The 23,376-nt window shown below is 33.9% G+C and overlaps 1 protein-coding gene across 2 annotated transcripts in view; it reads left to right on the top strand.

Annotated features, from left to right (window-relative positions):
* Positions 1 to 23,376, top strand: part of ZFAND3 (zinc finger AN1-type containing 3) — a 319,318-nt gene that overhangs the window by 110,118 nt on the left and 185,824 nt on the right. For both annotated transcript variants that reach the window (XM_039856094.1, XM_039856096.1), the window contains exon 2: positions 2,119 to 2,159. In XM_039856094.1, coding sequence (XP_039712028.1) covers positions 2,119 to 2,159 — 41 coding nt within the window. The remainder of the gene's footprint in view (positions 1 to 2,118; positions 2,160 to 23,376) is intronic.

Here is a 23,376-nt window from a genome sequence, read left to right as displayed (position 1 = left end):
AAGAGAGTTAAGGGGATGCAGAGAAAAATGTTATTTTGCCTTTTTTTTTTTCCTTACTAGCTTTGCAAAATACAAATGTTTGTACTAGCACACTTGGTGCTGAGCTGCCCTCAGTTCTCTGCAGGCTTTCCATGAGTCCTTCTGAATAGCAGCAAAGGTGATAAGTGACCCCTGGCTCTAATGGCACTGCATGGACAAGAGATAGCCACCACATCTGGAAGAGACCTACTTCCTGGGGGTAGTTCTAGTAGCAAAGAGATTCCTTTATCCCCAGAACTTTTGGGAGTTAGAACTGAAATGATGGGCAGCCTTGGGTTGCTCCCCACTGTGTGTATATGTATTTGGAGGGGAGGACAAGAGTTGTGCTTCTTCCCATTTAAAGGCTTTACTTTCTCAGGGAGCCGACTTGATTACCATCAATTAAATCTTTAGTTGTAGGACCATTCTCCCAAACTGCCCCTCAGTATTGGAGGCAGAAGCCATAGTTTGACATGGTGAAAAGAACACAGGCTTTATCTCGAGTTAGGCAGACCAGGTTCATCCAACTTTCTTGTTCTGTAATCTTGGCAAGGTATATACTCTGTTAGAGCCTCTGTTTCCTAACTTCATAAAAACGGTTGAAGGCATCTCGTTATGCTTACCACATAGCAGGCATGTAAAAAATGTTCATTTTCATGCATTTATTGATATTTAGATTTCCTTACTGTCTCTGGTGTCTTTATTTTAAGCAGAGTCCTAAAGAAAGATCCACCTGTTAACATAGCATCTCTTTTGGGGAAGAGAAGTGATGACCATCCCCTCCCAAATTTTGTCACCCTATGACGGTTATTAACTGTTAGGTCTTGTATTCCAGTACATTGGAAAACAGTCATAGTCTTCAGGGAGTATGTCCTGAGGGAGGCTTTCATTAATTATAAAATTTACTAAGGAGGACAGAAGAAAGTTGGCATATTCCATGTGTAGGAGCAGATCCGGGCAAAGACTAAGATATTGGGAGGGGAGGTGCTGAGGAATGAGGCTGTAAATATGTCAGTTTATCCAACAGAGTATTCTAGGAGACTTGTGGAAGAAAGCTGTAGGAATGAGTCCCCTTTGGAGAAAATGAGGAAGGGAAAGGGCAATGAGAAGAACTTAACAGACAAGTTATTATTGATTGCCAGCCATCTTGTACCTGGGCTGCTGTGCAGTGTCTGGCACTTTGCTGTATTGTGAACAAAGGATGGCAGGATGGCTTTTGGAGTTAGCTCGGAACTGAGGTCACATACTTCCTCTGCAGCTCAACTGTGTTACCTCAGGCAAGCTGCTCACCTGTCAGATGGCGATGAGACTGTATGTCCTTGATTTCCTAAGATCCCTCAATTTAAGACCCTTTGGAGGAGGTGGTAGGAACATTTCCTTAGTAAATTATTCATTGTAGTCAATTGTATGTTTCCTTGTTGTAGAAATGTTAATGTGATGTTTTAAAAATTGCATTTCAGAAGCAAAGTAATATGGTAATACCCATCTTAGGGATTGTGGAAAGATTATTAAGATAATGTATGTTAAGTGCCCATCCATGTTGTTAACAGTGGAAAGGACATGAAAAATAATTTGGGAACATCTGAAGGAACAATTTTAAACAAGGTCATAATGTGACCAGTATATGAAATATAGGACTGAAATGAGGGGAAAGAGGATGAGATAAAAGTTAAAGTAATGTTACAGAGATAAATGAGTGTGTAAACATATACATGTATAATATATGTGTGTATATTAATGAAAGCCAGCCTTTACAAAGTTTTTGTTGTTTATAGTGCTAACTTCGTGGTATATATATGTTCCAGTGTGAACAGCGGGAATGTGGTAATCACGTGGGATAAATTGACTTGCATGTTATCTTCTCAAGCTGTTAATCACAAAAAATAATGTATTGAATAACTCAACAGATAACAGTATTATGTTTTGTTTTTGTTTTGTTGTGGGGGAGGGGTGGCTGGTTAGAGACTTAACAATTAGTTTATTAGTTCAGTTGCCTGTCCCAGAAATTCTTTGCCTACCTTTCAAACATCTTTATGTTTTAACTAGAGTATACTGAATTTTTAGCTCTTCTTTCTTTTTTTCTTTTTTTTTTTGCCCCAGGTCCAGCAAGACTATGAACCTCTGTTCCAAATGCTTTGCTGGTAAGTGCAGAAAAAGGATTTTTTATATTTTTTACTTACTTTTGTTTCTTTTCTATTAGTGGTTTTTAAGACTATCTCAATCATTTGGTCCTCCTTTGGGTTTATGCACGGGGTTTTGTTTCTTTGTAAATAAAGGGCTTGGGTTTGATTTGTCAGGGGCCCTTTCCAGCCCCCAAATGCTGATTGGTTGACTCCTTGAATTATGACTCCTTCATGAAGTTGAAACCTTAGGTCTTTTGTTTTGTTTTGTTTGAAAGAATTTTATATCTGAATGATCTTACATAAAATAGCTAAGTCTTTACTGATTGAAGTATGTTTAATGTTCCTTTTTTTATTACTTCATTTTTGTCTAAGATAAACAGACACCACAGAGGTAAGGACGGATTTTAAACAGTAATGTACTGCTACAATAGGGAAAAGGGTCCAGTGTGAACTGAACTCAACTTTGATTTGTGCAATGACTGGACATTTTAAAGGGAAAGTGGAGAAGTAGGCAGGGGTTGCTCTCTTGGCTCAATGGAGCTCAATGGAGTCAGGGAAGTGAAAAATTACAAAGGGTTGGTCAATGTAAATGATGATAAGACTGGCCATATATTTTAGCTGACAACCATGGAGGTTAGGTTTTGTCCTCTTACAGAGACTGAGGTCCTATCCTTCCTGATGATTACATTTTTAAGGAATGGCTTTCATGCCCTTGAGGGAAAAAAAAAGTCCTGAATTGTAAGAGATACATATAGGGACAGAGGAAGGATTCACAGTTGTAAACTCTTTTTAGTAAATGCTCTAAGATAGGGTGCTCAGGGGCTAGTAGTCAGGTGTTGTCTACAACAAACCTTAAATTCTTTTGGCTGTTTTAAGCTTTCCTAGGCAGACATTTTAAAAGGGGCTAGAATCAACCTAGGGTTGGGGCCTTGAGCTTTTAGAAACTGTTAGTGTTTGTTTAAATCTTTTAATGAGTGGACGAAATCATTGTGTTAAGAGTCTAGTTTTTATAGGCCAAGGAGGAGACCAAAGTTGAGAAGAGGGCTCAGAGGAGCCTGACTAGAATTTGGTCAGAGAGAATCTTTGTCAGTTTTCATCTTCTGTTCATTATGCTATTTGAGTAGGGAAATAATCATAGTGTAAGCTTTTTATACCTTTACATTTATGCCTAAACCAAGGGATAATTGGGAAGGAGTAGAGAAGACTGCAGAAGCTAATAGTTTGTATATATTAAAAGTTTAGAATTTGTCAAATACTTTGGGTCTTTAAAAGGAAAAAATATTGGTAAGTTTGGTTTTTATCCATCTTTCTGCAGTATCTCTGCCATGTTGAATGTTTTCTGCTTCTTACTCTGCATGTCTACAGTTACATGAAGAAAAGCTTCCTCACTGATGAGAGTATAAAGTAAAGGTGAAAGTAGCAGTGAGACAAAATGTATATTAGATTGACTGTCTCCATGTAGAACTAGCTCCTCCTTATACTTTAGTAAAGTGTGGCTTTGGGGGAAGACCAGGCACCTTTGAGTAAGGTAGCTCACACCAAACACTCAAAAAGAACTCTCATGTTTCTAACTAAATATAAAATTTAAAAAAATACCAATGAGGACAGTTTGACCATGTCTTGGTGTTTCTTTGGACTGTCGCAGTTTTATTTTCTGTGGTTATAGTTATTTATTGTCTCTAGTGATTTGTGTTTATTACTCGCTACATAACTTTACCATTTTTGCTTTAACAACATTAAGATGATATTTTTAAGCATGTAAAGAAAACACATTATCTCTTCCTTTCCTCTTTATCTTTACCCCCGCATTCCCAATTTCCCCAACATCATTTGAAAGGAACGACTAGTAATATCCTGCTTGCTGAATCATTTGGTGTTCTTTTTGATATTCAAAAGATAAAAGGTCATTGAACTTTAAAGATATATTTGTGGATTTTGTTTCTGTATAAATATAGAGGATAGAAATGCATTATTGCAGCAGAGGCAGGAGATGTGCAAGACAACATGAAGATTATTTTTATTTTGTCCAAGGCCACTGTGATTTTAAATACTCAAAGTATATTGTAAAGTGTACAGTGTACTTTTAGAAGGTAGAAGAATCACTAAAAATCGCTATTGTGTACCATTAGGTTATTTAGAGATTTTTCGGGATACCTTTTCAAAGTAAATCTATGTGGTGAAAAGTAAGTTTGTTATAATTTGTTTACATAAAATTGAATGAAATGAGTAAAAGTACATTTAAAGTCTTATTGAGAGAGTAGGGTACTAGGTTAGGAACTGTTAATGCTAGTTTAAAGTTCATTTTGATAACTTCTGAGGAAATATTCTACCAAATGATGAGCACACACCTTTGATAACTACCATCACTTAGATATTTTTCCCTTTTTAAAAAAACAAAATAAAAAGATTTCTGGGCTGTTTGAGGTCAGAGGAAGGGAACGAAATGAGTATCTGGAAAGTGAGAGTTACTAAAAAACCATTGAAATGTTAGTTGCTGATAAATTATGTATCAAATAATAGTGTTTCTCTGTATTGTTAGAATAAGAAATGTCTGCATCAGCCATTGGCATGTATACAGAAGGGTGTCCAAACTGGCTGAATTTGCTATCCTGAAGGCTTTTCTTTTTGAAATAGGAGGGTATTATTTTTACTTTTATTTTTTGACAACTCCGATTTGGCTTGGCTGAAGTTTAAGACCATTTGGAGTTATTTTTTCACAAATGTGTAATATGCTTTTCTTAGTCTTAAAGGGCCTTTGACCTGAAAACCCTATCATCCAAGATTTTCTATGCCACGATCACCAGAACATATAAAGAAAATTTTTTGGGGACGCACCAAGAAATGTTTGACTCTAGTGTAATGATTTGAGGTACAATAGATTTAAAATGCTCTTCTGAATTCTCTTTTTCTAAGGTTATTTAATTTTTTTTTTAAGAAAACAGGAAAGATTTACTTATGATTTTTTAAAAAATGCCTGTGTTTGCTATTTTTTTACCTTCCCCTTCAATCTTCCTTTCGTATGTTCTGTATTTTCCTTCCTCAAATCACAGTTCTGTACATTTGTTTAGAAATTTGGGTATCTCTCTCTCTCTCAAGACTGAGACTATTCTGTGAGCACCTATAGTGTTTGGGTAAGGATTCTTCCATCTTTGAGTTGATGTATCATCCTTCCCAATAAAGAATGTTAATTATTTTTATATTATCGCTAAAGAAAGGAGTTGCTTGACAGGTATGCAGTTTATTTTAACTTTTGGAACGTCTGAACTATTGAAAGCGATGGTATTTAAACACTCTTAAACATAAGTTTATCAATTGATCTTGCAGATTTTCTGATTTTTAAAGCTATCAGAAGATTTTTTTTTATCTAGTTTTGGCATTTTATCTCCTTGATAATGTTCTACCTGTTACGCTGTCCTTTTCTTTTAATATTTTTATATTGTTGTGTGTGTCTTTACTAAAAGAATCAGTAAATATCTATAATAGAAAGCAACAAAATTTCATAACATGATACTGTGTTATGGTTGAAACACTACTTTCTAATGCAGTTTTTCAAACTGTGGATGTTGTGATTTATTAGTGGGTAAAGAAATCAGTTTAATGGGTCTTGATCAGCATTTTAAAAAATTTAAGTAAAAATAATCAGAATGTGTCCCAAATTTTAAGGGTATTGTTTTGTGAAACCTTTGCATTACTTAAATAAATGAAAATAATGTGTAATAGGTTGTGTAATATAAATGTATGTTACTGGTATATTACTTAGGTATGGTTTAAAAAGTTTGAAAACCATCAGATTGCAAAAATTCACTGGAAAATCATTTAGTTATTTGGGATCTCAAATTTTCTTTGTAAAATAAGGCATATTTTCTTTTGGTCTTTAGGCAAGGTGTTAACCATTTGATTTCTTGTGACCTTTGTTGTTTCTGAACTCTTGACTAGTTTTGCTAACATAATTTTCTGTGTAAAAGCATGAACTAAAACCTAATTGCCTATTGCTGTGTTAAAATATACATGGAAAGTCAAACACAACATCTCTAAAGGGTAGTCCTGTCTCTTACAAAGGTAGAAATGACATCGCCTATGTTATTATTTTCTGTTTGTATGCCACCACACTTTATGAATTTGTGAGTTTTAGATAACTAACTGGTCTTATGATATTTAGAGACATTGAGTACCTAATTCACAGTGACCTTCTGTACTACTGTATTGAAGCCCAGCTATCATTAAAACAGTACTTTTCACAGGATGGTTTTGCTAAATAAAAGTATGGATGACGGAAACACCAAACAAGATGCTCCCAAGTAGGGAAGAAATCAAGGCAGAAATTTTTAAAGAACTGTCTGAAGTAACTTTTTTAGCAATGTGGTGTTATTTCCTACTACCCTTAGAAAGACTTGCTGTAGGGGACCGAGAAGTGTGGTGACTAGGAAGAGTAGCTGTAATCTCTAGACCACTTTATTCTTTATAAGGGAGTTGGCCTGAAGATATGTCCTAAGAAATGGAAGATTTCTTTGAGTAGCACTAATGACATTATCAGAAGAGAAACTTAACATGTGCTCAGTATAAAAAGAACCACTTGGTCCTTTGGACTTTAGACATCTATATGTATTTAATTTTTAATAACTTTCAGTAATTTCTTTGAAAAACTAACACTAAAATATCTTATTATTTATAAACTATGACAAAGGTACTTCATTGAGAAATCTAAGTAAGCAATTTCTTTTAAACCGTAGACTTGGTTTGAACATACTGTTCCATTTAAGACTAACTTTTAAGAAACGTGCTATTCCATGATTCACATAAAATTGGATTTATTCACGGTACAAAAAGCTTTTTTCCCTCACTTTTTACAGAATAATTTCTATAAAAAAATACTTTTAAAGTTAAAGCTATGTTGATTTATAGAAAGAGGCAAGACTAAAAGAACTAAAGTGTAAGGGAATCTCTTGTCAGTTGAAGATTCATTGAAAATTCATATAAAATATCTATGAAATTATAAGATAATGGTGACATTTAATTTTCTGAAAAGCAGTTTCAATGTAAATTTTCAAATATGTATTTCTTTGTGGGAAGATAGTTAAGCAAGTTTACATTTATTTCATGGTTATTTCTTGTGCCTCATTATTAGTGAAGAATATTGCAATAGAGAAAGAAAATTATACATTCATATAGGAAGCATATCTGGTATGACTTTATGGCTAACTGTGTATTTAGTTTTCTAGGAATCTGCTTTCAAGTACCTAGTCAAATGAATAACATTAGATGCTGGGTTCTGATATTTAACAGTGGAGAAAATATAATTAGTATATTTCTGTTACTAGCCTTTGTCAGCTGGGAGAAAACTATTTTGTATAGTAATTTCATTGTCATTATTTCATGTTTTAAATTCAAAATGGACTTCAAGGGGAGGCTATAAGGGATTGAAATAGTATTAATGCATGATTTTATTTTATCCATTGCTGCATATTTTGTATCCAGTCTGAAAATTATCAAGCTTGTTCATTGCTGTCAGATTTTCTACCTAAATTTAAAATGTTAATTGAATAATAGAATTCCATAATTTATGCTCTTAATATGCCATTAGTTTGGGATTTTTTCCCCCCTTTTAAAAATGACATACTGGTTAATTTCATGCCGATTCAGATAACTGCAAAGTATCCTGTAATTAGACTACACATACATGGGATAAAGCTGGAAGAAGGTACATGAAAAATTTAATTTCGGTAATCTCAGAATAGGAATATTTTAATTAAATGTGATTTTGTTTACATGTTTAGACTTTACTATTAATGTAATTGTAAAAATTATAAAAATTTAAAAAGTGCGTTGTACTTAAGTCTGACAGACTCCAGAACTAATTAGTTTCTTTCTGGAATGAGCAAAGTAAAGTTGGCTGTAGCTTTCAGCTTAGGGAATCTAAATGTCGACATCTAAGATAAGTAATACAGTAATGCCGAGTATAGGCTAGAATGGTGTAAACCAGTATACAAACATTTTTCTTCAAGGTGACTTGAGTTTTATGATAACTTCCAGAACAAAGTAACAAATTCCCATTTCATAGCAAGTAAGTTAAAACATTTTCTCATGAACCTGCAGCCCTTCCTTACTGTTTTGAGTTACACTCTAATCTCTTTTCTGCTTTTATTCCCTTAGAAGTTACAGCTGAGTTTTGAGGATCCGTAGTAAGAGCAGCAGTGAATCTGAAAATTTTAAGTACTTGTTATATATGTTTCCTTTTAGAAATTGTGGGAACCCTGTTTCCATCAAGAAAATAGTATAAGAATCCTCCAATTAGTTATTTCATAGCATGGTAAGGTTTGGGCAGGATAGTAGAATCAGTATTTTGGTCATACCTTGATTTTTCAAATCACCTTTTCCCAGAAAAAAGCAGCTGCTGCTCTTAAAATGAAGCATTTGGATAGGTTATTTCTATCTTTATAGTTCTGTTGACTTGATTACTGTTGTAGACTCTCTGATTTCTTTAAAGCTGAAAGTCCAAGAAAGATTTCTTAGGTATAACACAACATTGGTTATGTATTTCTTGAGATAGTTCAGCTCATCCGATTATCTCTATCATTATGTATTCATTGGTGGGTATATGTCAGCTGTGGGTGTCTGAAAAATCAGAATATTACAGAGATTAATACAGTAAACATCCACAAGCCAACCCAGAATTAATAAATACTAACATTTTTTTCTTTATAACGTATTTTAACATGGAACTAAAATCTCATAGTTTTCTTTTACCCCATCATCTTCCTTTCACCCCAGAGACAACCATTATCTTTCTTATACTTGTATTTATACTTTTTATTTTGAATGACATTTATATAAACAATATATGATTCAGTTTTAAAAATGTCTGAGTGGTATGTTGCACTCTTCATTCCACAACTTGCATTATTTTTTAACGATGCTTTTAGAAACCAGTCATTTCGACATATGTTGCTCTAGTTCATATTAACTTATAATTTTCTATTATAATTAAGGTCCTGATTTACCTGGAACAGTCTCAGTTTATGCTTTTTGTACCAGTGAAATTAATAACATCTTTTTGTATTCTTCAGTGTGTCTCAGGTAGGTTGATGAATTATTGGTCACCCTCATTATACTATGCCCCAATTTATCTAGTCCCCTGTTGATGGACATGTAAGTTCTTTTCAAGTATGAGTTTTATACCACAATTTCAACATCATGTGTGTTTGCTCGCGCGCGCGTTCTCTCTCGCAACATTTGATTTGAATATGTTAAGACTTCCTGTATTAGAAACTCTATTCGTTGGGGGATAGCTTACTTGTTCTCAAATGAAAGCAGTACAAGGGCAGCAGGCCCTTAACTAATTAGCAAACCTGAACTCTGGCAGTCTTTTCTGACCTTTTAGTCTATAGTAGTTTGCCGTCCTATTAATAAGCATTCTTAAATTGTGTAGCTAAGTGTTAATGCTAGTTAAGATAAATGAATAAGGGTGTTGAAGATGATGATGTTATGGAAATTATGTCAGAAATAATTGTTGCATTTCTAATGGGAAACAAAATGCTCAGTGTTCTCAGTAGCAGAAAGATAGCTTCTTTAGGCTGTAAGTAGAAAAATTGTGACCTTGTGTCAGAATTTTAGGTGAAATGGAAGAAATTTTTAATAGTCATTGGATCTTTTAAGATAGTTTAACTCAACATTTGGCTTTATTTCTGCCCCACATGTTGGTCTAAAGCTGTGGTCTCTAAATTGTGCACAGGATTATCTATTGAGGCATAGAGAGAAAATGTTAGAATTTCTACTTATATTTATTTTTATCATTGTTTATGTATTGTTAATTTTTATAATAATTTCCATAATAATTTTTATAATGTATATAATGTTATTAGTATTAGTTTCCTAGAGTTGCCATAATAAATTGCCACAAATTTGGTGGCTGAAACACCAGTTTATTCTCTCACATTTCTGGAGGCCAGAAGTCCTAAATCTAGGTGTCGGTTTTATACCACAATTTCAACATCATCAAGGTGTCAGCAAGCAAGGTTCCTTTATACTGGAGGCTCTGAAAGAAAATCCATTCCATGCTTCTCCTTGGCATTCCTTGGCTTGTAGACACATTACTCCAGTCTCTGTGGTCATCTTTACATGGAATTCTCCTCTGTTTTCTGTCTTTCATTCTCTATCTTTTCTGAGGACAAGTGTCATTGGATTTAGGGTCCACCCTTATGTAGGACAATCTTATCTTGAAATTTTTAATTACATTTGCAAAGGTTCTTTTACCAAATAAGATTACATTCACAGATATCTGGTGGATATTTTTGGAGGGAAGGGGCAGTAAGGATGGGTTATACCATTCAATTCATTGCAGGAGTTTATAATTACTTTTAGAACAAATAGAAATGTAAGAGGTGTGTGCTCAAAGTTTATACTGATGTTGCATTCTATCAAAGAAGTTTGGAGAACCCTAGTTCTGAAGTCTGCTTGGGTTAGATGTAGTTGTCCCTTTTTCATGTAATAAGGCAACTCTCTATGACATGAAAAGTGATGTGAGTTAATATTTCTTATGGTTCATGTTCTCAGCAGATTAATGCAAGCTAAATTGGAGTGATTAGATAGGTTTATGGGCTTTCCTTTAGGCTTGGCAGGAATATGGGTAACTGTCAAACTCAGGAAAGCACCATGAGACTTTTTATGTACTTCAGTGGTCTTGACTCTACCATAATACAGATACTTAGAGTGATTCTTGTTCTGGCTGTTTCCTTTGCACTTGAATTAAAGCATTACGATGAGGTTGCTTTTTGACACTTCTCCTGATTATAACCCCGTTGCATTTAATTCTTAGTCACAGTAGAAAATGGTGGGCAAAATGATAGGGTGTTATTTTTAGGCCATTAATATATAACAAATGCGATCTTTAATATACAAATTTTATATCAGTTATAAGTCCCACTGCTTAGCTGGTTTTTAGTGTGTAAAGCAGAGCTATAACTATGTTAACAATCGTAATTATTAGTAAGGGTGCGTTTTAAAGTTCTTAATTTACATTTAGACTAAATTTTGGATGTAGAGAAGAAAAAAAACACTTTAACTTAAGACTTTTGGTTTAGAAGAAATTAACAAGGGTATAAATAGAAGTGGAACAAGAATTACCATTTTTTAAATAAAATGGAGGACGGGCACAGACAATTATATCTATAGAATCCTGAGGTGAAATAATTTTAATAATAGTTAATATTTTTGAAGCTCTTTTATATTATAAAGCCACTTTGTACAGTATTATCTCATTTGATCCTCACAACTTGGACAGTTTTATATCTCCATTACAGATAAGGAAACTGGCTCAAATGGATTGAATAATGTTCTCAAGAGTAAATAAATTTTAAAGCAGAGAACTGAGATTGACCTTAGGTGTTTAGACTCCAATTTAAAATTTTTCCCACTGTCCGATATTATTAGGAGTGAAGGTAGTAGGTTTAGATGGGATTGTACTATAAAAACCCTGCATGAATGTAGCAGCAGCATTATTTTGTATTTATGTGTCGATTAGGAGTATACACTTTTCCCTTTTCTTTCAGTTCAGTTGCAGTTTAGATATCCAGGGAAAATCAGAGAAACAGTGCTGGAAGCTTCATAGTGTAGCTATTTGGGAAAGGTTTGCACGTGTGATGCATTTGTCTAATGCATTTTCTATTTTGGTGATGAGATTTTCATTTTTTAACTTTTATTTGTTCTTATTCATATAACTTTTAGATCATTAACCTTGCTCTCTGTACTGTGTACTGAGGCACCATTTCTAATTTAGTCTCTTGTGTTTAGCTTCTCAGAAGATTTTTTAAAAAATATTTGGAGGCAATTGCAGGGCTGTTTGCACATTGTTGGTGTGAAGGCAAAGATGAGTTTCATATTTAGATTTAGACAGTGCAACCTGCAGGCTTCATTTGTTAAACCTTCTTGTTGGTATTCCCATTCTTTCATACATGTGTGCATAATAGGGCTGTAAAAAATTCTCCTTTTGTTGTATCCATATTTAGCAATTTGGTTGAGTTATGGGAGAGCACCGAATCCTAACTGCTGGACCACCAGGGAGCATCTAGTTGAGTTATGGAAAAGCCTATCCTCTGCCTTGTGTATTTGCTCATTTGGAAACCTTGTATAGTTTATAGAGACACTAGTGATTTGTTCCCTAGCCTCCCTGTGGATTTTGTTCCATATTACAATCTAATTCCACCTCCCTGTCCCGTGCTCCTGTGCTGTTAATTTGTACATTTCGAAGCAGTTTGTTTCATGGTGTGTTTTTGTAATCCAAACTGAATGTAACGAGCTATGTGCTTTAGAGACCTGGCTTTGCTTTGCCAATTAGAACAAAGCGGTTACTGAGAAAGAGTATGTTTTAAATAAAACATGGCACCTCTGAGTGGTACTGACACTCATTTGGAAGTAAAAGAGATCGTTTTAACTCTTTGACTCATGAAGAAGAACCACTACTAAAGATCAGCACTTTGCAGGGGAAGGAGGAAAGATTTACCTCCATAAAACAGGGTTTTGTAAATTTCCTCATGGATTAAATAAATTTAAAAATTTCATTTCAGACTCACCATTTTTCTTCAGGACTGAGGCATGTGTTAGCGAAATTCTCTAAATTCCTGACTATTTAACCAATGACTACTGCAGTTTCTGAATTTTGAACTATTCATCGTTAGGAATGTGAGAATATTTAAAACCATAGCTCTGTTAGCATCTTTGTTTTTTAATATATCAAGCCAAGTTTTCAATGTAATAGAGAACTCTCAAGAGATACTTGAAAATTATGAGGGGGAATATAAGATTTTGCCATAGTGTGTGGATGTTATTTTCAGATGATGATAATAGAATTTTGAGCCATCAGTGACTTAAGACTGTAAATTTAGCAGTAGTTTCATCAAACATTTGAAGGACAGATAGATGTCTTTGATAGATCTTCATAGGCTGACAGTTTACTGCTGTACTCCATAGGGAGACCCCTCATAAGTTGGCTCCAGTATTGTATTTGTATCTATACTACAAATTAATAGAGTTCTTTTTTTTTTTTTAGCTGATGTACCAGATAAACTTTAGAATTCAGCATTGGTGCAAGGAAAGCATGAAATTGTGTTTTTTCTGTTTTCCGTATACTTAAAATTAGACATTTCAGCATTTATTAACCTGTGCAAGCAAGCGAGAACAAGAGGAATACATTCGTATGGAACAATTCAATGAAAAAGTATATAGGTGTACCCTATTGAAAAAAATTGTTTCTGGAAAAATGAGCCCTGTACTAGAGGAAGCTAGTTTAATTGGAGTAAATTAAATTTATACATTTCTAACACTGTACTGTGAAAGTTTATAAGCCCTACTGATGGTTTGAGGAGACAGTCATTATGACAATATCAATAAATGCCCCATAATCCATTTTTGAAGATTAACACTCATGTTGATAGTATTTTAAGTTTGAACAGCTTTCTTAGTAAAGATAACTAAGGCTTAAATCTGCTGCCACCCTTTCTTTAACACTCTTCTAATCTGTAGCTGAACTAACAGGCCAGGGCAGATAATTTAGAAATATTCAGCATCTTCAGAAGTCATTGAACTTGCTAGCTTTGCATAAAGTGATAATGGTATTTTCTTTGACTCATATGGTTTAAGATCCAGTAGCTGTTAATCTCCATGCTTGGAGCACAAGTTAATGTCAGGAAAAATCTCTCTCAAGAATTCTTTTATTATAGGTCCTAGACTTTTAATGGCAACTGAAAGCAAGGTTGTTCATTTCTTCTATGCCCATTCAGATACTCAGTGTACATCATGAAAGTTTGTAAACTGTTTTTAGGAAGTCTAGAAGTGTTGAATCCCATTAATCATGTGATATTAGGAAATGTTGATCACAGAATATTTTGTTGGAAGGAATATGAAAGCTTTTCCTGTCCAAAACACGGATACTTATTCCAAATCTCTACTGAATTGGTGAGTTTCAAAGTAAACTGAGGTGATGGGGGTAAAGCAGCTGGTTTTCTTATCTTTTATGTGTTTCTTTCAACCTCAGCTTCCTTTCTTCTTCCAATGTAAATATGCTGTTAGTAATCTTGAAGATAGGACAAAAAGAAATCTATGACATAGTGGCCAACACACTTTTATTTGTGGATACTTTTCTAAGTGATTATATGAGTTTTTATGTTTACTGTATGTTAATTCATTTTCTGATATATATATATTTTTTTGCAAAATTACTTAAGTTTATTTATTGTTCAGTAGAGGTGGTATAGTTGACAACTTAAAATATATTGATTACAGTTTTTTTAATCTTAAAAATTTTCTTAAATATGAGGTTTGCATTATATGAGATTTTATCTGTATAGCAATTAAGGAATCACTAAAATGTGTTAAAAAATGTTTTCTACATCATTAGTGCTTAAGAGAAATCCCCTTGAACTTGACAGAAGTGTTTGTTATATTAAAGTTGTTTTGTTTCCAACCCAAGACGAAGCGTTTCATGTCTTAAGACAGTTGTCTCCAACCTTTTTGGCACCAGTGACCGGTGCTCCTATGAGAATCTAATGCCGGATGCTCTCAGGTGGAGCTGAGGCAGTGATGCTAGCGCTGAGGAGTGGCTGCAAATACAGATGAAGCTTCCCTTGATTGCCCACCACTCACCTCCTGCTGTGTGACCCAGTTCCTTTCAGGCCACGGGATGGTGCTGGTCTACAGCCTGGGAGTTGGGTACCCTTGTCCTAAAATATATACTCTCTGGGAATGGACCTTTTTTATGGTGTCCTTCTATCAAGTAGTCTGGTTTTATAACATATCACAAACCAGACAAAATTCTCCTTTCAAAATTCTTAAAAGGCTCAGCCAAAGGAGGAGCTTAAAAAAGAGGAAAAAATAGAAAATACATTGTATGCATTTCTCAGGACAAAATTTGCCTTCTTTGAAAAGGAAGTCAAAAGCAGTATATTTCTTTTCTTTCTGGATGGCTGAGGTCTTATTTTTTGACCTACAGTGGGTGTCATAGAGATGGTGCTAACCATAGTTTATGTAGCAATTTAAAACTTAGGTAATGGCAGTGCTGACTACTTAGTATTTTGTCTTTTGAGAGATTGGGGAAAACTACATATTACCTAGAAAAATGGCAAGTGTTTTTTATATTAAAGCTTTTTTCTAATTAAAACTAATTGCTGTATGAGATTTTATCCCATATAGCAATTAAGGAATCACTAAAATGTCCTAAATGTAGATAATTTTAGACAGTTTGATATTTTGCATTGGAATGTTATTGACTGTCTTATTTTAGTTAGCGGTGGTAATCACTTAATTTTGGACATGCCAAATGGTTCAGTCGTAATAAAACAAAAATGAATGTCTTGCCTAAAATACTTTTTATATAGTTGTCGTAAAATACCGGATTTCGTTTTAGGCAAATATTTTTTCTTTTAGATGTTAATATTCTGAGCCTACAAAAAAGCACAACTCATGCTTAAGTTCTTGTCAGACACCTAGACACTTGAGGCACTTCTGGTTATCACTGCTTGTTGAAATTCTGTGGGTGACTCTAGTTGCATCATAAGTCAAAATTCAAAAACCCAGCTATACCCTAATATCAGTGGTGTTTTTGATATCTCAAAGGGTTTGTGTGCTTTGTCTGTTTAGTGGCTCCATTGACAGGCTGTCTGAGACCTCTGTGTGAGTTAGATGGAAATAAATGCATGATATTTAGGGCAGAAATTCAGAGAGAGAGAATGAAGGGAGAGGTAATGGCACACAACAAGCTGCTGCTTCTTTTTTTTTTAAACTGCAACCAAGGGAACCTTTTCAAAGTATATTGTAAAGGTCAGGTTTCATGTATTTCCTGCTTGAGCTCTGTATGACTGAATGGAGGCTATTTCGCTTCTGATTTGTAAGATATTTACTATGACTCAGTATTTTGTGAGCACCTAACATTGTTAGTACTTTTGGCTTTTGTGTGGCTTCACCGTTATAATAGAAAACAAAGACCCAGTCTGTATTTACAGAACGCCTTCCTTATGGACCTTTGCTGCACAACACAAAAGAGCACTGACCTTAGAGGAAAAGTAATTTTTTGGATTTTTCAAAAAAAAGTAAGGTTTTGGACTCCCTGTGTGTACATTATGAAGTACCTAGATACCGTCTCAATAGTTTAAAACTGTGACTTATTCCTTTTATTCTGTTGTTCCCTAATCATGGTTAAGGGAGAGGGAAATATTAATTTTTCTTAAGGAAATATACCTAAGTTTAACTAAATTCTTATCTCTTAAATTCACTGGTGCTTTAATTTCTTACAATATTATCAAGGAGTTGTTTTTTTACTGTTTTGGAAACTAGTTTAAAAGGTTTTGCTACAGCATGGATGAATCTTTAGGACATTATATTAAGTGAAATAAGCCAGTCACAAGAAGACAAATACTATATTGTTCCACTCATATGAGATACCTAGAGAGGTCAAATTCATAGTTAGAAAATAGAATGGTGGTTGGCAGGGGCTGGAGGGAGGGGAGTTGTGGAGATGGATGGTGGCGATGGTTATATGATGGTGTGAATGTACATAAGGCCACTGAACTCACCTGAAAATGGTTGAGATGGTAAATTTTGATGTTATTTGTATTATACCACAATTAAAAATAATGATTAAAAGAAATGTTTAATCTTGGAATTTGAGTACAGTTTTGTTCTCCACATATGCCAAGAGTCAATCTTCATATTTCTTTTAAAAATTCATTATTAATAGGAGGCTAAGTATGAATATTTGTTCTTTGTAACCAATAAACTGGTCATCTTCGGTAGAGGAGGAAAAACTAAAAATATTTACAGAATTAAATAAAAATGAGGACCGAAAATATATTTTTTCACCTTTGATTATCTGTGTAAATGATGCTGTGATAAGTGTCATATATATAATTATCAAAGAAAGTGTAGTGGCTTTGACTTTGGACAAGCTAGTTAACCTGGAATATCAGTTTACTCATTTGTTAAATGGGGGTCATTATACCTTCTTCACCAGGAATCAAATGAGGTGATGTAAGTGAAACCTCTTTGAAAAATATTTTGTCAAAGTACTACAAGCAATCGTTTAGTCAGAATATTACATGTAACAAAATGCCCCTCATCTCCCTACTCCTTCTAGTATACCTCAGAAGTAGCTACTTTCAATTCTTTCTGCCATTTCTTCTAAATTTATACTCTCTATATTTATAATTTATATATATATACAGAGATACCGTTTGATTTATAGCTTTTCGACATTTTTAACTTTTTGTTCTGATACATAAAGTGTTTGCTTTCTTCTACCATCCTGTCCTGTCCCCTCCCCACACCCCAGTATATTTATAGTTTTTGGTTAAATAGTTCTTCAGTACTTATATCATTATGGGCATGTAATTATTATGACCTATGGGGCATTTTTGTATACTATGGTATTTCCAACCCCCCCCACTTTTTTATTTCTCTGGGTGTTTTTCAGAGATATTTCTGTTCTATTTTAATTATGTTGTATTCAGAAAATACATTTTGTATGATTTCAGTCCTTTTATACTTGTTTTATGGTCCAAAATATCATCTGTCTTGGTAAATATTTTGCGTGCACTTGAAAAGAATGTGCATTCTGCTGTTGTTAGGTGGTGTGTTCTGTAAATGTCAGTTGGGTTAAGCTGGTTGGTAACGATGTGCTGTGTACTTTGTCTTTACTGATTTTTTGCCTACACGTTCTATCAGTTGAGAGAGAGATATTGAAATATTTGACTATAAATGTGGATTTTTCTTTTATTTTCTTATAGTTCCATCATATTTTACTTCATGTGTTTTGAAGCTCTGTTAGTAGGTGCATAAATGTTTAGTATTTTTACATATTCTTTATGAATTGATTCTTTTATCATTATGAAGTGACTTTCTTTATCCTAGGTAGTATTATTTGTTCTGAAATCTACTTTGAGATTAATTTAGCCACTTCAGCTTTTTTTTAGTTTAGTGTTAGCATGGTATGTCTTCTTCCATTCTTTGCTTTATAACTTATTTGTGTCTTTATATTTAAAATACATTTCTTATAGAAAGCATATATTTGGGTCTTGATTTTTTATCAACTCCAGCAGTCTATACTTTTTAATTGGGGCATTTATGCTATTTATATTTAGTGTGATTATTGGTACGATTAGATTTAAATCTATCACATTTAAATCTGTGTATTAATACCATTTTGATATTTCTTTCGTACTTATTCTGTATGTTCTTCTTCACTTGCTTTCCTTTGGATTAATTGAACATTTTTGTGATTCCATTGTTTCCTTTGTCGACTTAATTTTGTTATTTTAGTGCTTACTTTACCGTGTATCATATACATTTTAAACTTCTCAATTTGTGTTCAAGGAATATTACTTCATGTATAGTCTAAAAACAGCATGCTTTCATTTCTTCCCACCTTTTATATGTTGTCAGACATTTTACTTTTGCATATTGTATAAAATGCTTACTACTTTGTTACTATTTTTGTGTTAATAGTCAATAGTCTTTTAAAGAGACTTAAAGAAATCTTATATATTTACCAGTGTAATAACTGTTTCTGTTGCTTTTGACATTCCTTTATATAGATCCATATTTCTATCTGGTATCATTTTCATTCTGTCCGAAGGATGTCCTTTAATATTTCTTATTGTAAGAGGTTACTGGTTTTTCAGTTTTGATAACTGCAAAAGTCTTCATTTAGTCCTTATTTTGAAGATATTTTCACTGGGTGTAGAATTTTAGGTTTTGTTTTGTTTTGTATTTTAAAGATGTTGATCCACTGTCTTGCTGTTCGCATTGTTTGTGTTAAGAAATCTGTTGTCCTCATTTTAGTTCCTTTGTATATTACATGTCTTTTTTTTCCTCTGGCTGCTGTAAAGATGTTTGTCTTCATGGCTGGTTTTGAATAATTTGATTGTGATATATCTTGGTGTGATTTTTGTTTCTTATGCTTGGGGTTCATTGAGTTTCTTAGACCTTTGGGTTTATAAGCGTCTTTAAATATGAAAACCTTTTGGATATTATTTCTTCAAATATTTTTTCACACCACTCACCCCTTTTGGAGATTCCAGGTGTACATATAGCAGATCACTTAAAGCTACCCAATAGCTAAATGATACTCTTTTTTTCTCTTTTATTTTGGATTCGTTCACTATTTTTTTGTAATTTCTCCTATCCTGCTAATCCCGTCCAGTGTATTTTGCATCTCAAACATTACAGTTTTCATCTCTAGAAGTTCATTTTAGGTCTTTTATATCTTTTAGTCTTCTGTCTGAACTTTTTGATCATATAAAATATAGTTATTCCATGTGTTTTAATGTCCTTGTCTGCCAGTTCTAATATCTGTCAGTGCTTGATCAGTTTTGATTGATTTGTCTCCTCATTTTGAGTCATACTTTTCTTGCTTCTTTACATGCTCCATTAGTTTGTGATTGATGTCAGATATTATATTTTATCCTTGTTGGGTGTTGGATATTTTTGTATTACTAACCCTTTCTATGCTTTATTCTAGGGTACTTTATGTTACTTGGAAATAGTCTGATCTTTTGTGGTCTCGATTTTAAGATTTGTTAGGCTGCTCTGGAGCAGTTCTTCATCTAGGGCTAATTATTCCACATAGTTGAAGCAAGGCTATTCTCAACTCTGAATTATGAAGTTTTTCAACTCTGGTAGAAACAGGTACTTTTCCTGGTACTGTGTCTTCTAATCCTTTAAGGTGGCTCTTAGCTTAAGGTTCTTTTCTCAGACGATGCTGCTGTTCATTACTCAGCTAAATACTCAAAAGGGACCCTCTGCAGCCTCCTGTGTTCTCTCTTCTCCAGTACTATGTCTTGTAAACTCTAGCTCCTTTAGTCTCCATGGACTCTAAGCTCTATATCTTCAGTTCTGGGAATTTGCAGGTATTGCTTATATTTTATCTACCTTATCAATTTCCTTTATCTAAGTGGATCAGTGTCCTTTGTATCTGATATCTAATATCTTGGAAAGTGTTTAATATATTCTGCGTGTTTTTTTGGTTTCAGGTGAGCTGGTCAATCTAATCTAGTCCCTCTTCATCTTAGCTAGAAGTGAAAGTTCTCTAGATAATCTTTACAAAATTAATATGAGAGGTTAAAGTATTTATTGTTCTGAGAGATCATCTCAAATGAATTGAAGATTAGTTGCTTTTTCCTGGACTTTCTGCTGTCCTATGAAATTACATTGGTCTTTGCTTTGTTGGTATGTGTGTCATTCATTCCTACTGAACTATGCAGAAATGCATTGCTTGAGGCTTTTAAGGAGATAGAGGTCCCCAGAGTGGAAAGGCTGTGTTGGATCTTAGGAAAGGTATCGTGGGTATATCAGTGAAATAGATATTTTGGCTGTGAGTGCCAAAGTAATAAAAAGTTCAGCTGTGTTCCAGTAACTATTATAAGACATTTAGGATCTTAAGTAGAGAATTAAATGTCAGTTCTTTGCACCCCTTGAAAGCAGTGTAATTTAGTGAATGAGCTTGAACTTTGGGGTCAAATAGCCTCTGGGTTCATTTCCTGGCTCTGCCACTTAGCTCTGGGGGAAGTTACTTGTTAGACTTTTGCGATGATAAAGTCTCGCCCAGATCAAGGTGGTTATGGGAATGGAGAGCAAGGGATAAGTCTAAATTAGGTTGGGATAAAATAATCCACGAGTACTTATTGAGATTCATATGTAGAAAAAGAGGAAGAAATAAACGTGACTCTAAGATTTTTAGCAAGTAAGTAGAATAAGAAAATTATATGTTGTCTGCCTGTGTGTGTAGGAAGAGAGTATTGATGCATTTAGTTTGGAACTCACTTTGAGGTAATACGGGAACTGTATATGTTCTGTAGGCAACTCAGAATTTGGGAATGTGTGCAAAGTCTAAAATAAGTTTTGAAAAGTTTCCATATTAAGATGGGTTCCTTGCACAAAGCTAATGTTCACTAAATATTTGAAAGAAAAAATAAACTAATAGAGTTGAAACTTACTGTGCACAGGGCTGTAGTTCTCAAACTTGAGCATATACCTGGAAGGCCTTTAAGACATATTACAAGCTCCTCCATATGTGTTTTTGTGGGCATATGGAGTGAGGCTGGAGTGATTTACATATCTGACAAATTCCCAGGTGATCGCCACTCCTGCTGGTCTGGGGACCACATTTTAAGAATCACTGGCTTAGAGAAGTGAATATAAAAAGCACAGAGAAGTGTTTAGGTTTTGAGGGGAAGAAGAAGAAGAAAAGATGATTGAGGTCATAGAGATAGTGTCCACCAGTCACTACGATGACACCAGTGATACAGATTCTTAAAGGAGGTATTTTAGGATTTCAAATTTGGGTGATATTTGAAATCAAGTGAGAGAGAGAGGGAAAATGAATAACTGAGTAATGAGTATCATTTAATTAATAGTATTATCATTAGTGACTTTAGAGAGTGGTGCTTATCCTTTAGATTCACTGATCTTTGAAAATCTGATGAAAGCTGTGGATTCTTCTCTCAGAGAAACGTATGTGTGTTTATAGTTTTGAAAACATTTTTTAGCGGGTCCCTACATTTCATTGAGACATTTGCATCTAAATCAAGACTTATGTTTTAGGGTAGTATCATTAAGAGTGGTGGATATGGAAGCCAGATTATAAGAGGGAAAGAGTGGGAAAGAAGTAATTGTGGATATGGACAGCGCTTGATGATTGTGAAGATTGTTGGTAGTGGACTGATGATTTCGGAATTTCCCTTACTGGAGGTACTTAAAATAAGCCTCTGTGGCAGTCTATACAACTCTCTTGAGTTTTTAGGGATCCTCTGAAAGAAAATGTACTTTTCTGACTTTCTTGTTCCTTTGCCCTCTTTCCACTCTAGGGGGTCAGAACTGTTGACTGTTTGAAATGATTGAGTCTTATAGTTTTTCTGTCACATATTAAGCAAGTTTTCCCTTTTTTAGGAAAAACACAAATTATTTTTCTGGAAGAACATGAATTATTTTTCTATTACTTACCAATTCTAGTAGAAACAGTTCACCATGTCTTGTATTCTTGGGCAAATGCTCTGGACTTGGCATCAGAATTTTTTTCATCAGGTTCCAACTCTCTTTTTGTTTTTTTGTGTGACCTTGGACAAATGACTTAAATTTTTCTGAATCTCATTTTGTTTTTTGCTTGGTGAGGATGGTGATAACCTGATTTCCCAGGGTTTTAAAGGATCAAATAAATTTGTAAGGCACTTAGTAAACTGCAAGCCTATATATACATGTAAGTTATTTCTTATAAGACATGGTTTAATAGAACATATTGATAAGCAGTGCTAAGGTGGTCTAAATTTGTTTCTTATTCAAGTAGAAAATTTGGCTGTACTATCTTGAAACAAGAAATTGGTGTGAAAGAATTGTCAAATAGTTTAAAATAAGTGAATATGAAGTGAAAACTATAAGACATTTATGAGAGAAATTGAAAATACAAAAAAATGGAAAGATATCCTGTTTTCATTAATTGGAAGAATTAATATTGTTAAGATGTTAATATGTCCCAAAGTGTTCTATAAATTCAGTGCAATCCCTATGAAAATTCCAATGGCATATTTCACAGAAATTTTTTAAAAATCCTAAAATTTGTATAGAACCACGAAAGAACTCAAAGAACCAAAGTAATCATGAGAAAGAAGAACAAAGCTGGAGGTATCACACTTCCTGATTTCAAACTATATTACAAAGCTTGAGGTAATCAAAACATTGTAGTATTAGTATAAAAACAGACACACAGCCCAATGGAACAGAATAGAGGGCCCAAAAATAAGCTCATGCACATGTAGTCAACTAATCTTTGACAAGGATGCCAAGAAGTACAACGAAGAAAAGATAGTCTCTTCACTAAATAAATGGTGTTGGGGAAAATGAAAAGGCAATTTGTGGAATGGAAGAAAATATTTACAAACCATATATATCTGATAAGGAGGCTAATATCCAAAATATATAAGGAACTCATAAAACAATAGCAGCAAAACAAAACATGATTTAAAAATAGGCAAAGGACCTGAATAGGCATTTCTCCAAAGAAGATATACTAATGGCCAACATGAAAAGTGCTCAGTATCACTAACCGTCAAGTGAATGCAAATCAGAACCACAGTGATACATTACCTCATACATGTTTGGATGGTTATTATCAAAAGACTAAGAGATAAGCGTTGGTGAAAGTGTAGAGAAGAGACCCCTTGGTTGGTAGGAATGTAAATTCATACAGCCTTGATGGAAAGTA

The sequence above is a fragment of the Pteropus medius genome, unplaced genomic scaffold (assembly GCF_902729225.1).
Source record: "Pteropus medius unplaced genomic scaffold, Ma_sr-lr_union100, whole genome shotgun sequence".
Lineage (NCBI taxonomy): Eukaryota > Metazoa > Chordata > Mammalia > Chiroptera > Pteropodidae > Pteropus > Pteropus medius.
This window is presented reverse-complemented; position numbering and strand designations above follow the sequence as displayed.